The sequence below is a fragment of the Myotis daubentonii genome, chromosome 8 (assembly GCF_963259705.1).
Source record: "Myotis daubentonii chromosome 8, mMyoDau2.1, whole genome shotgun sequence".
NCBI lineage: Eukaryota > Metazoa > Chordata > Mammalia > Chiroptera > Vespertilionidae > Myotis > Myotis daubentonii.
In genome coordinates, this window is record NC_081847.1 from 31,823,391 (window position 1) to 31,836,049 (window position 12,659).

Here is a 12,659-nt window from a genome sequence, read left to right on the forward strand (position 1 = left end):
ATAGCCAAAGGGCGGAAACTGCCGAATGTCTATCAACTAATGAATGGGTAAGCAAAAATGTTATATCCATACAATGAAATACTATTCAGCCATAAAAAAGAGATGAAGTACTAATATGTGCCATAACATGGATGAGCTTGGAAAATATGATGCTAAGTGAAAGAAGGCAGTCACCAAAGACCACGTATTACATGAGTTCCTTTGTAAGGAGTGTCTGGAATGGCCTTCATTCAGGTCTTTGTTCACATACACACTTCAGAGAGGTTTTCCCAGAGCATCTAACTGAAGTTACAACCCATCACTCTCAACCCCCCTACCCTACTTTATTTAGTTTTCCTATCACTCTGATGTTACTCTTTATACCTATTCATGGGGTTTACTGTCTGTCTTTCTCACCAGAACATAAAGTCCTTCAAGGAAGGGACTTTGTATCTCACTGACAGTGAGATGTTAGTAAGTACGAAATAATTTAAGATGCATGCATGAGTGATATGTTAGGAGGCAGGGTAACCTGGAAGCAGCTGAGGAACTAGGTGGTACTATATTCCTGTTCTTGCCACCTTGAGCAATATATCTCTCTGAGCCTCCATCTCTTGTCCTCCACATGTTGACAAAAATGGGACAGAACATACCTTTTAGGGTGTGAGAATTAAATTACAAAGCCCTGGCTGGTGTGGCTCAGTTGGTTGAACATCGACCCATACACTGAACGAATGCTGGATCGATTCCCCGTCAGGGCACATACCCAGGTTTCGGGCTCAATCCCTGGTTGCGTACGGGGTGCAACTGATTGATGGATGTTTCTCTCTCACATTGATGTTTCTCTCCCTCTCCCTTTCTCTCTAAAAAAATCAATAAAACACATTAAAATTAAAAAGCCCTGCGTTAGAAACTTTCCTTGCTGGGTTTTGGGGAACAACGAGACTGGTATGGCTGGAGGATGACGAACGAGGGGAATGTTGACGATGAGGCCGGAGAGGGATGCAGGGCTGGCTTTTGTTCTGCGTGTGCTGGGAAGTTACTGGGAAGTGGAGAGCAGGGCAATGGCACCATCTGATATAATCCCACTGCATAATGGAAGGACCCCTCTGGCTGTGAGAGCAAGAAAGGAAGCAGACTAGTTAGGGGTTCATTCAGTGACCCAAGACAAAGATGATGGTGGCTAGGCTAGCATGGTAGTAGTGGGGCAGGTGACAACAGTCAGATTTTAGACCCTTTGAAGGTGAGGTCCATAGGATTTGCTGATTGATTGAGATGAGAGAGAATGGGAGGGATCAAGGATGCTACCAAGTTTGTCTTTTTGATTTTTAACCCGAGAAACTTGAGATGGGAAATGCTGGTAAGCAGTGGTTTGGGGAAGAAGAGTGGTTAGACTCAAGAATTTAGTTTTCATCGTTAAATTTATTAGCTCTTTAGACATTTCATGTCAAGCAGGTGGCTGGATATTAAAGCCAAGAGTTAAATGAAGAGCTCAGGTTTAAAGGAATAAATTTGAAAAACCTGAACATGTAGAACTTTCAAAAGTCCTGGAACTGGTCCCAGCTGGTTTGGCTCAGTGGAGAGAGTGTTGGCCTGCGGATTGAAGGGTCTCGGGTTCGATTAGGGCACATGCTCGGGGAGGATCCCCAGTAAAGGGGCAGGCAGGAGGCAGCCAATCGTTGATTCTCATCATTGATGTTTCTCTCTCTCTCTCTTCCTCTCTGAAATCAATAAAAACATTTTTAAAAAGTCACTGGACTGGATTGGGGATTGATTCATTCAAATATTAACTCCTTGTTTTGTGCTTAGCAGTGACGTAGGCACTGCAGCCATGAGCCATACACAGACATCCTTACTGTTGGCATTTACGTTCTAATGGGGAGGGGTAGCACAGTAACTAACAAAAACATACAGTACATTAGTTATTCGTGTTAAAGAGAGAGGCAGGGAAGTCCTCAGTGGGAAAATGTGATGGGTCCTGAAGGTGAGGGCTTGAGCGGTGCACACGCCCGGATGCCTAGCATTTCAGGCAGAGGCTACAGCAAATGCATAGGCGCGGGGGCAGGAGCACTTCGAGCAAGTTCACGGAAAAACCGAAACATGCCCAGTGGCTGTAAGGGAGAGAGCCGAGCCAGAGGCGGCGGCGGAGTTCACAGGCCGGGGCGGGGCCGGGGCGGGGCAGGGGCCGGGAATGAGGAGGAGGAGGAGCAACAGCTCTGGCGGTTCCGTTGGCTGTTAGCTCCGCCCGAGGCCCCGCCCCTCTCTGAACGCCCAGCTTCACGTCGGGGACGGAACTCCAGGGCCGGGCTCCGGGACCGGAAGTAGTTTTCTGCCGGACTCCATTTTGCCTGGGTCTGCATTTCCGGTAGTAGCGGCGGGAAGCGGGCTGCAGGAGGGCCAGGCCTCGGCGCAGGCGAATCCGGCGGGAATCGGAGCCATCAGAACCGCCACCATGGTGAGGAGGCGCAGGCCGGCGGCGCGGGCGCTCCCGAGTCTGTTGTGGAGGGAGGGGCGCGACAAGTTGGGGAGGAAGCCGTGGTTGGCCGCTCGTTGGCCGGCGATGAAGGCCCGGCCGCGGCCGCTCCGTCCGGGCGCGAGAGACCGGGACCTTGGACGCTCGGCGGGTTGGGGGAGGGGAAAGCGGGAACTGCGGGGCCGAGGCCGGGTCGCCGGGTGGGCGCGGAGGTAGGACCGCGGCTCTCCACGCCCCTGTGGCCACGGTATTTGGGATCCTGGAGGCACGAAGTAAAACTTTTGCGGCAGAAATGCGTGTTTGGGTGTCGAGAGCAGGCGCTAGAGCCGCAGGCGGACTGGGGAGTAATCCCGGTGAGACGTGGGAGAAGGCAGTGGGGCGGGAGGTGGAAGGGCTTCCGGCTGGACCTGGCGAGTGTTCCTGGGTCTGGTAGACGAGGCGGGGGTGGGCGGGTGGAGGAAGAGCTGAACCCACTTTTGCAGCCTGTGTGCGGCTCTCCAGGCGCTGGCGATATAATTCTGTAACTCAGAGCGGCGGGCAGGTCGGCATTCAGGCAGCGGTTCTCAACCTGTGGGTCGCGACCCCTTTGGCGGTCCAACGACGCTTTCACAGGGGTCGCCTAAGACCATCCTGCATATCAGATATTTACGTTACGATTCATAACAGTAGCAACATTACAGTTATGAAGTAGCAACGAAAATAATTTTATGGTTGGGTCACAACATGGGAAACTGTATTTAAAGGGCCAGAAGGTTGAGAACCACTGCTAAAGTAACGGCGCCGAGGGGGGCGGGGCAAGCACGCTTTCCGGAGTAGATGGTTCCGGAGCCGAGTCGAGATTGGTGCCCGCGAAAATGGGAGGGGATGTAACAGATCCGAGGGATGTAAGTGCAAAGCATAGGAAGTCCCTGGAGGGGGAATGGGAGGAGCCGGTGGAGCCTGGTGCCTAAAGGCCTCAGGGGCACGGAATCTTGCTGGCGGTGCGGCAGGCCCCTGAAGGAATTTAACCCCCAACGCGATGGGAACTTTGTGTTTGCAAAGCTCACTGTGTTCAGTAGGCGTTGTGTTGGGTGAAGTGAAAGCAGGGAAACCTGGTAGGCTGTTGTTTGGGGAATTGGTTAGAGGAGGAGACGCTGGGTCCGCGCTGATGAGGTTCCTGGCTCCGAGACAGGGCAGAATTCCCCGCCTCTCCCAGCTTCAGTGGCCTCATCTGTAAAAGAGCAAAAGTAACGGAGCTGATTTTGAGAATTAAGTGGGGCATACAGTGCTTATCACAGTGCCTGGCATGAAGTGAACACTCAGTAAGTGTTGGCTGTTAATGGGCCAAGAAATGTTGCCATGAAGATTGAGTCTGTGTGGCAAGAAGCTGCCTGAGGACAAGGCGGTTAAAGGGTCATCTGAGAGACTGAGCCGCATAACCTGGGTCTCCCGGGTGGAATCTAAGGTTCTAACTCACACATTTGTAGGTTCAGAAGCCTGTACTTGTCCGGGCTCACAGAGGTGAACAGCGTGCACAGTTAGGACTGGCAGTCAGATTGATGCTAGGCTGATGGGCAGATCAGCTGCCAGGCCATTTATTTCTAGAGAGAAATATAACTGCCAAGGGCACCCAGCATTGTAGTGATGTGATGTCTCTCTAGTCCATTTTAGCAAAGACACATTGCAAGCCAGGCTATAAAGCAGAAAATGTTGGGTTAATTAAGAAGGATAGCAAGTTATATATTCTTAAAGACCATTATGTGTTCAAACTAATTCGTATCCTGGCTACCAGAAAATTTCCATGCCAGAGGTAGTCTTGAAGGCTCACTAACAAATTCTCCTTTGGGGCATTCTGCTCTCACCTCCAAGCTGATCAGCTCCTTTCTGATAAGCTTCTGGCTGCTTGGATTTTAGTACCAGTCCGGTTCCAGCTGGTTTACTGGCTTTTTAACGGAATGTGGGTGTTTTACAGCCCTGGAGTCACACGCCTGTAATCTTCACAGTGGCAGGTGGCTCATCTCAGGTATGCATGGATTGGATTAGTTTGGAGACCTATAGGTTCACTGGTCACCACTGAAACTTACCCAGCCTAAACAAAGGCAATTGTAATATGAGATGATTTGAAGGGAAAGGACAAAAACAGGAGTGGGCAGAGGTCAGGACTGAACACAGGATATAACCTGGGAGAATTCCTGGGAAAGGACTGTGGCTATACTAAGCAAGACAGGTACATAGAAAAGCAGGCTGCAGCAGAAGTTTTTAGGAAGGACTAGGAGGGGATATGTGGTTCCACCCTGGCAGGGTAGCTCAGTTGCTTAGAGAGTAGTCCTGATACGCCAAGGTTGTGGGTGCAGTCTCCAGTCAGGGCACATATGGGAGTGAACCAGTGAATGCATGAATGACTGGAACAAATCCATGTTTCTCTCTCTTCCCTGCTGATTTCTCCTTGCAGACTGTGGGCAAGAGCAGCAAGATGCTGCAGCACATCGACTACAGGATGAGGTGCATCCTGCAAGACGGTCGTATCTTCATTGGCACCTTCAAGGCTTTCGACAAGCATATGAATTTGATCCTATGCGATTGTGATGAATTCAGGAAGATCAAGTGAGGAATGGGGAGGGATTTGGATGAGGGGGATAGACTGGGGGCGGGAGGAGGCGGCAAGTGATAGGTGGTGATACAGCTAGCCGATTCCTGTTGGTTTGCTCTCCTGTTTTGGAGGGCAGATTTAAATGGAGACATTGGACACTTAAATCGCTTTCTTTAGCCCAGCAATCCTTGCTCTGTAGTTCTAGCACATTACTCATTGTAAGAAGGGCTGCTAGGCTTTTGTTTCTCTTCTTTTCTCATGCCCCTGGGTACTGGGGTAAAGGGCTGTCATGTTCTCCCCACAGGTGTATGAGGGGGGAGAGCTTGATTTTCTGGCCTCATTACCTATTTGTAAAGCTGTAGCCTAAAGGGCTCTCCCAATGCAGCCTGGTCTGAAACTGCTTTAAGAAGCCTCTGACCCTCTTCAGGGTAAGTGCTCAGCTTCCCCTGTGGGTTTGGGGCCAGTGATTTTTGTTGGCATTTATAGAAATAATTAGATTTCTATAGTTCCATAAGTTATTGGATGATTCCCTTATATTAAGACTCCCAGATCTTAAGTTTCTGACCTAAAATATGTGGTCTAGCTTTTTGTCTTATTTTTACATTCAAGGCAACTTGAGGCCCAGAGAGGTTATATAATTTTCATGGTCATTCAGCTCTCTGGCCACGTGCAGTGTCCATGTTGTCAGCAGCTGTGAAATCCCTTTGATTCCCTTTGGGGCCGTTGTTTTCTTTGTGGCATGAGGTTAGGAAGAATAGGACAAAAAATGTGGTGGCATGGCTGATTGCCAGGTATGCACATTAGAGAAGGGCCAGCAGATCAGTGTAGAATTATTCCAAACAGTTCTCTTTTTCAAATGAAACTAACTTTATTCTGACAATAAAAAAATGTTTATTAGAAAATCTTTTTTAAAATAAAGAAAAATATATGAGAAAAAATTAAAATGACCAGAAAAGTTTTTTTTAAGATTGTGAAAGACAGTATATACTTTTAATTAAAAATAAGAAAATATAGATAAGCATAAAAAGGGGCGAAAATATCCACCCACAGAAAAACACTGTTAATTTATTATAAAATAGCATTAAAATGAAACCTTTACCCTGGCCGACATGGCTCAGTGTCAACCTGTGAACCAGGAGGTCATGGTTCAATTCCTGATCAAGGATTCTCATCATTGATGCCCTTCTCTCTCCCTCTCCCCCTTCCCCTCTGAAATCAATAAATATATATTAAAAAGAAAGAAACCTTTAAGTTGATTTTTATGTTGATCAGGTATTTTTTCTTTCTGTTTAGCATACTGGCTTTGGGATTTTATTTCCTTCCCTGCCTTGTGGTTATTTTTCCTAGATTGCATTCATATTTTGTTCATCTTTTCTGGCTGTGGTTGTTTGGAGATTTCTGTTTTTGTGCTTGGAGGACAGAGGTGTAGTTCCTATGTAGTTAACCTCTTACTTTTCCTTTATGGTTTCTATTTCTGATGTGAGGTAAGGGACCCACTTGTACGTGGTGGTGAGTGGGATTCAGTTGACTTGCGGAGTTGTTTCAGCTGCCTTCTGACACTGGAAGACCTTAAGTTGAAGGGAGGGAACACAGTGATAGCAGGGAAGATTGATTGAGGAAAGATGATGTATGGTTGTTACAGAATAACATTGAGCCAGGGCTGGGCTTTCTTGACTGTTGTCCTATCTCTTGTTCTGTGCATCCTCTTGGCATAGGAATCAACCACCTTGGGGTTACAGATACATCCTGTGAAAACTATCTAGAAGAGCTGTCTTGGGGAAATTTATGAACCATTTGTCAGGGGATGGAGTGTAAAACAAATCTTAGAGGCCCCTAGGTAGCTGAACATGAACTTTACCCTCTTTCTAATGCTTGCTTTTTTGTTTCTTCTCCTAAACCTGTCTTTAGGCCAAAGAACTCAAAACAAGCGGAAAGAGAAGAGAAGCGAGTCCTCGGGCTGGTGCTACTTCGAGGGGAGAACCTGGTCTCAATGACAGTAGAGGGACCTCCTCCCAAAGATGTAAGTCCGAGCAGAGTGGCAGTGAAAAGCCATATTGAGCAGGATTTTATTTCATCCTTGCAGCCATCTTTGAGATAAATTACTCCCACTTTATAGGTAAAAACTAGGTTTTAGTAACTTGCTCAAGGTGTCACAGAAAACCCAGCCCTACCTCAATGTTATTCTGTAGTAAGAGGTGACATTGGCATTTAATCCCAAGCATTCTTGATTCTGTAAACACCAACCTACATTTAGAAGTAGAGCAGATTTTAGAGAATCTAATCAAATTTATTTTCCCTTTTTTATTTTGACATTTTTTTAAAAAAATATATATTTTATTGATTTTTTACAGAGAGGAAGGGAGAGAGATAGAGAGTTAGAAACATCGATGAGAGAGAGAACCATCAATCAGCTGCCTCCTGCACATCTCCCACTGGGGATGTGCCCGCAACCAAGGTACATGCCCTTGACCGGAATCGAACCTGGGACCTTTCAGTCTGCAGGCTGACGCTCTATCCACTGAGCCAAACCGGTTTCGGCTATTTTGACATTTTTTATCAAAGGAATATTTCTCTTCTACTGGTTTTTGTCCATCTATATATACATACATATATATATATATATATATATATATATATATATATATATATATATATATATATATATATTCGTATTTAACACATAATATGCTTGTAATATTTTGTTTTGCTTTTTCACTTAATGTAAATATTTCTGTACTTGCTGTGTATAAGTCATGTTAGTGGAATGACTTAAGATATTTTCTTAAGTGAGTACAGAGTACTCTATCCTGGTAATTTCCTTATATTTGGACTTCAGTTGAAGCTTTTTTTTCAATATAAACGACTGCAAGTGATGTTAACCATTTTTTTTTGTTCAAAGAATATGTACCAATATATAACTCTTGGAATCCATTTCCAGTAGAATTTACTATTCTAATGTAGCCCATTGTAAACATTCCATGACCACAAACAGTTTTGTCATAATTCCATTATTTGCAGATTAGGAAACAGTTTCAGAATCGTGGGATTACTTCCCCACTGTCACCCACCAGGTGAGATTCAGACCTGGGACTGAGCCTCATGTTCTTTGATGCCAGGTCAAGTGGTCTTGTCTACTGCACCCTCCTGAATGGAGCCTTGGCCCTTTGTTAGTTTAATTTTCATGGGAATGCGTATAGGTCAGCCGTGGGCAAACTACCGCCCACGGCCGGATCCAGCCCGTTTGAAATGAATAAAACTAAAAAAAAAAAAAAAGACCGTACCCTTTTATGTAATGATGTTTACTTTGAATTTATATTAGTTCACACAAACACTCCATCCATGCTTTTGTTCCGGCCCTCCAGTCCAGTTTAAGAACCCATTGCGGCCCTCGAGTCAAAAAGTTTGCCCACCCCTGGTATAGGTGGTTGTGTTGTGGCATGTTCTCTAGACTTACCTTTAAACTGTACAAGCCTGCCAGGGGTGACAGCTAGGCATATAATCTTAGGTGGAGGAGTAATGATGTTACCACATACCGGTGGACAGTGTCTGTAAGTTGTTTTGATGCCCTATTAAGTCTAAGAGGCTCTCTTGGCAAAGGCATTCCAAAATGTACATCTGATTTTCTAGGCCACAAGCATTTTAGCTTATTTCTTTATTTTTTAGACTGGCATTGCCCGAGTGCCACTTGCTGGAGCTGCTGGGGGCCCAGGGATCGGCAGGGCTGCTGGCAGAGGAATCCCAGCTGGTGTTCCCATGCCCCAGGCTCCCGCAGGACTTGCTGGGCCAGTTCGTGGGGTTGGTGGACCATCCCAACAGGTGAGGAGGTGGGGAAAGGCACCAGTGTCTGGTGGTTCAAGGATAGAGGGAGGCTCTACAGTTTGGGAAGGGTCCAGAATGACCAGCCTATGACTGTCTGGCTATCAGTGTTTCATGGTGCTTTGTGTATGTGTTCCTAGAATCAAGTGAAAAGGAAAACTTGTCATTGTAAACTATATGATGGTACTAGTAAAGACATTCATGAAAGGTATATTAGCTGAACGTATTGTAGCAAAAAGTTTCTATGACAGCATTTGAAATATACTGTCATAACTTACTAGTTATTTGAAAATGTGCCTTCTCTAATTTGTGTTGGGCATCCTTAACTCAAGTCTAGAAGATGGGGGTTGGGCATTCAAGCTTGATTTCTGAAAGATGGCTTTTTGTTTTGGTTAATACTCACCCGAGGATATTTTTCCCATTTTTATTTTTAAATATATATTTTTATTGATTTCAGAGAGGAAGGTAGAGGGATAGATAGAAACATCAATGATGAGAGAGAATCATTGATTGGCTGCCTCGTGCATGCCCACTACTGGGGATCGAGCCTGCAATCCAGGATGTGCCCTTGACTGGAATTGAACCTGGGACCCTTCAGTCCACTGGCCGATGCTCTATTAATTGAGACAAACCAGCTGTGGCTCCCATTGATTTTTAGAGAGTGGAAGGGAGGAGGAGAGACATAGAAGAGGCAATGATGTGAGAGAGACACATTGATTGTTTGCCTCCTGCATGTGCCCCAACTGGCGCCACGGATTGAGCCTGCAACTGAGATGTATGCCCTTGACAGGAATCGAGCCTGCGACCCTTCAGTCTGTGGGCTGATGCTCTACCCACTGAGCCAAACTGTCTAGGTCTAGAAGATGGTTTTGAATACAGAGTCTTAAGGCCTGAGTGGTAGTTTAGGGGATTTGGTGTCTGCTGCTTTACCAGGTTGGGGAGGAGAGTAGGATGCAGCATTGCACTGGACTGTTCTGCCTAATTCTCTTCTCGTGTTCTCTTAGGTGATGACCCCACAAGCAAGAGGCACTGTTGCAGCTGCTGCAGCTGCTGCCACAGCTAGTATTGCAGGGGCTCCGACCCAGTACCCACCGGGCCGTGCAGGCCCTCCCCCCCCTATGGGCCGAGGGGCACCCCCTCCAGGTAAGAAGCCCATAAGGAGAGCATTGCTAATTGCTAAAAGATGCCTGAGCTGGATTTATGATGAGACATACCTTGACAGAAACTGATGATGAGTTTTTATAGTTAAGCAGGATTACTCTGAGATCCAGCCTGGCTGACTACCATGGAACAAGAGCCATTGGGAGTTCCCACCTCTTTGGCTCAAGTCCCAGTTTGCTAGATGCTGGGAGAGTGGAATGGTCCATCTGTCTCAGAACTTGGTAGATAGCTTGTATGTTTTTTTGCTACCTTTTGACAGACACTTGAGCTATCTTTTGGGGGCTTTTCTCTTTCAGGCATGATGGGCCCACCTCCTGGTATGAGGCCTCCCATGGGTCCCCCAATGGGAATCCCCCCTGGACGAGGAACTCCAATGGGCATGCCCCCTCCAGGAATGCGGCCCCCTCCACCAGGAATGCGAGGTAATGCTCACAGCAGTGACTTAGACTTCCTTCCCTAGAGCCATATTGGGATGGGAAGTGGAGGGAAGGTGAGATTTTGACTATACCTCTGGGCTTTCAGGCCTTCAGCCTAGTGAAATGAACTCTTTCTTAGAGGACAACTTAATCCAGAAAGGAAAGAGGGAACAGCATTTCTTTAATTGACCTAACTCCCTCTGCACCCAGGTACTTCTCAGTGTCCAAGGCAGTGTTTTTAGGGCACTGTGAAATAATGCATTCTGAGGGTCCCCAATAAAGGTCATGGAATTAATTTTCTTACACTCTTTGGTTTGTAGTGTTTAGTAATTAAGAAAGGGCTCTGGGCTTTGCTATATACTATTTAGTATGTATATCTTTTTAACTCTAGTTTGAGAAATGGTGACATAGATCAGCCCTTGTTATAGGTAAGAAAACAGGCCTAGAGAAAATTCAGTGTTTAGCTCTCAGACCAGTGTTCTTTTCACCAAGCCATAGTGGTTTTTAAGCTAACCCACAGCCATCAGACTAGGTGATTCCTATGTCTCTAGTCTAAGTTTTCTGCTTTTGGGTTTTGTAAGCATGGGAATCTAATTGGCCCCAGAGATGTCACCAGTCAGCACATACCTCCCTCTAACTGATAACTGCAGGATTTGGGAGCCTGGGCAGGAATGGGGATTTGACTTGCAGATCAGGCACTGACTAAACTCCTTACTCTTACTTCAGGCCTTCTTTGATCCTTGGCCACAGAGTTACGGAAGTAGCTCCACAGAGGCGTGGTCCCGGTCCACCAGGGCCACACTACCACAGACCGGTTTGTTTGTTATGCTGTTGTACTTGGAGTCTCACCAGATTGTCTGGTTTCCCTTACAGGGCCCCCTCCCCCAGGAATGCACCCACCAAGGCCCTAGACTCATCTTGGTCCTCCTCAGCTCCCTGCCTGTTTCCTGAAAGCCTGTACATAGTCCTTTTATTTCTGTGTGCCTGAGAAACAGCATTTCTTAATAAACTCTTAATAGGATATTATAAGTGCACCTGGTGTTTCTGTTCATTTTTAGAAAAATCTTTGATAATGTCAGGTGCTTAATCGAGTCAAGAAGGGGTGCCTTGGAAAAATTAGCCTTAATCTTAACTGTTTGCCTTTTAAAATATTTTTCTACACATTTGCAGAGATCACAACCTCCTACCAAGAGAGTTACAGAATTGAACTACAATGAGATATTTTAACCTATCAAACTGGCAAAGATCGGTTTGTTGAAATAAACATACACTGTTGGAGAGGGTTGGGACTTTGTGTATCCTCTTTGGAAGGAACTCATCTAAATAGCTTCTTGAGCAGTACTTTATTTTTGTACAATAAAGTATGAAGTTAGTACTAAAAATGAAAATCCTATTGATAGGAATAATTTAATGTAATTTTCTCCTAGGGTTATACATATACATGTAACCTTATCCAACTTTTGAATTGTGGGGCCTCCATGATTTCTTCTACCCAAAGCCTATGTTCAGTTGATAAAATGGTCATTGAGCAGTAGTAATCTAGTACTTGGGTACAGCTATAAGAGGTCACCACTATTTTTTTGTTCTCGTTAATCCTCACCCAAGGATATTTTCCCATTGAGTTTTAAAGAATGGAAAGGATGGGGAAAGACACAGAGAGAGAAACATTGATGTGAGAGAAACACATGAATTGGTTGCTTCCTGCATGTGTCTGACCAGAGCCTGGGATCTAGCCTGCAATCGAAGTATATGCCCTTGACTGGAATCTGACCTGGGACCCTTCAGCCTGCAGTCTGATGCTCTATCCACTGAGCCAAACCAGCTAGGGCTCACCACTGTTCTTAAATTACTGTCCTTGGGGAATACAATTCTAAATCTAAAGGAGAACTTAATGAAAAAAAAAAGAAGAAAAAAAAGATGTGCAGTAAGGGGGTGTTTGTCTAGGAATATAAGTTTGGTTCAACATAACCCATATAATAGAAGAAAAAAGACATTATGTGGTCATTTCAATAGATGCAGAAAAAGCATTTGGCAGAATTTCCCAACCATTATATTATAGAAATACTCAGCAAATTAAAAACAGAAGGGAACTTTCTAAACATAAAGGGACTTATGGAAACGGTTCCTCTTGAGCAAAGCAAGATTGTCACTTTGGGCACTGCTATTCAACATTGTACTGGAAGTTCTAGCTAGAGCAATTACATACAAAAAAGTTCCAAATTAGGAAGAAGCAAAACTACAACTA

The 12,659-nt window shown here is 45.5% G+C and overlaps 1 protein-coding gene across 2 annotated transcripts; it reads left to right on the plus strand.

Annotated features, from left to right (window-relative positions):
• The first annotated feature begins 2,275 nt into the window (after nucleotides 1–2,275).
• On the plus strand, nucleotides 2,276–11,443 carry SNRPB (small nuclear ribonucleoprotein polypeptides B and B1). Of its 2 annotated transcripts, none has more exons than XM_059705769.1 (7): nucleotides 2,276–2,434; nucleotides 4,884–5,035; nucleotides 6,930–7,041; nucleotides 8,685–8,837; nucleotides 9,842–9,980; nucleotides 10,295–10,420; nucleotides 11,141–11,443. In XM_059705769.1, the coding sequence occupies exons 1-7, from the start codon at nucleotides 2,432–2,434 to the stop codon at nucleotides 11,149–11,151; spliced, it is 696 nt and encodes a 231-aa protein (XP_059561752.1). In that variant the 5' UTR covers nucleotides 2,276–2,431; the 3' UTR covers nucleotides 11,152–11,443. The 2 variants fall into 2 exon arrangements, with proteins under 2 accessions (XP_059561752.1, XP_059561751.1); XM_059705768.1 differs by having other exon boundaries at nucleotides 11,288–11,443.
• Nucleotides 11,444–12,659: the final 1,216 nt, after the last annotated feature.

Coding starts and splice junctions, on each gene's coding strand:
- SNRPB (XM_059705768.1), top strand. Junction 5,036..6,929: donor GATGAATTCAGGAAGATCAA/GTGAGGAATGGG, acceptor ACCTGTCTTTAG/GCCAAAGAACTCAAAACAAG. Junction 10,421..11,287: donor CCCTCCACCAGGAATGCGAG/GTAATGCTCACA, acceptor TTTCCCTTACAG/GGCCCCCTCCCCCAGGAATG.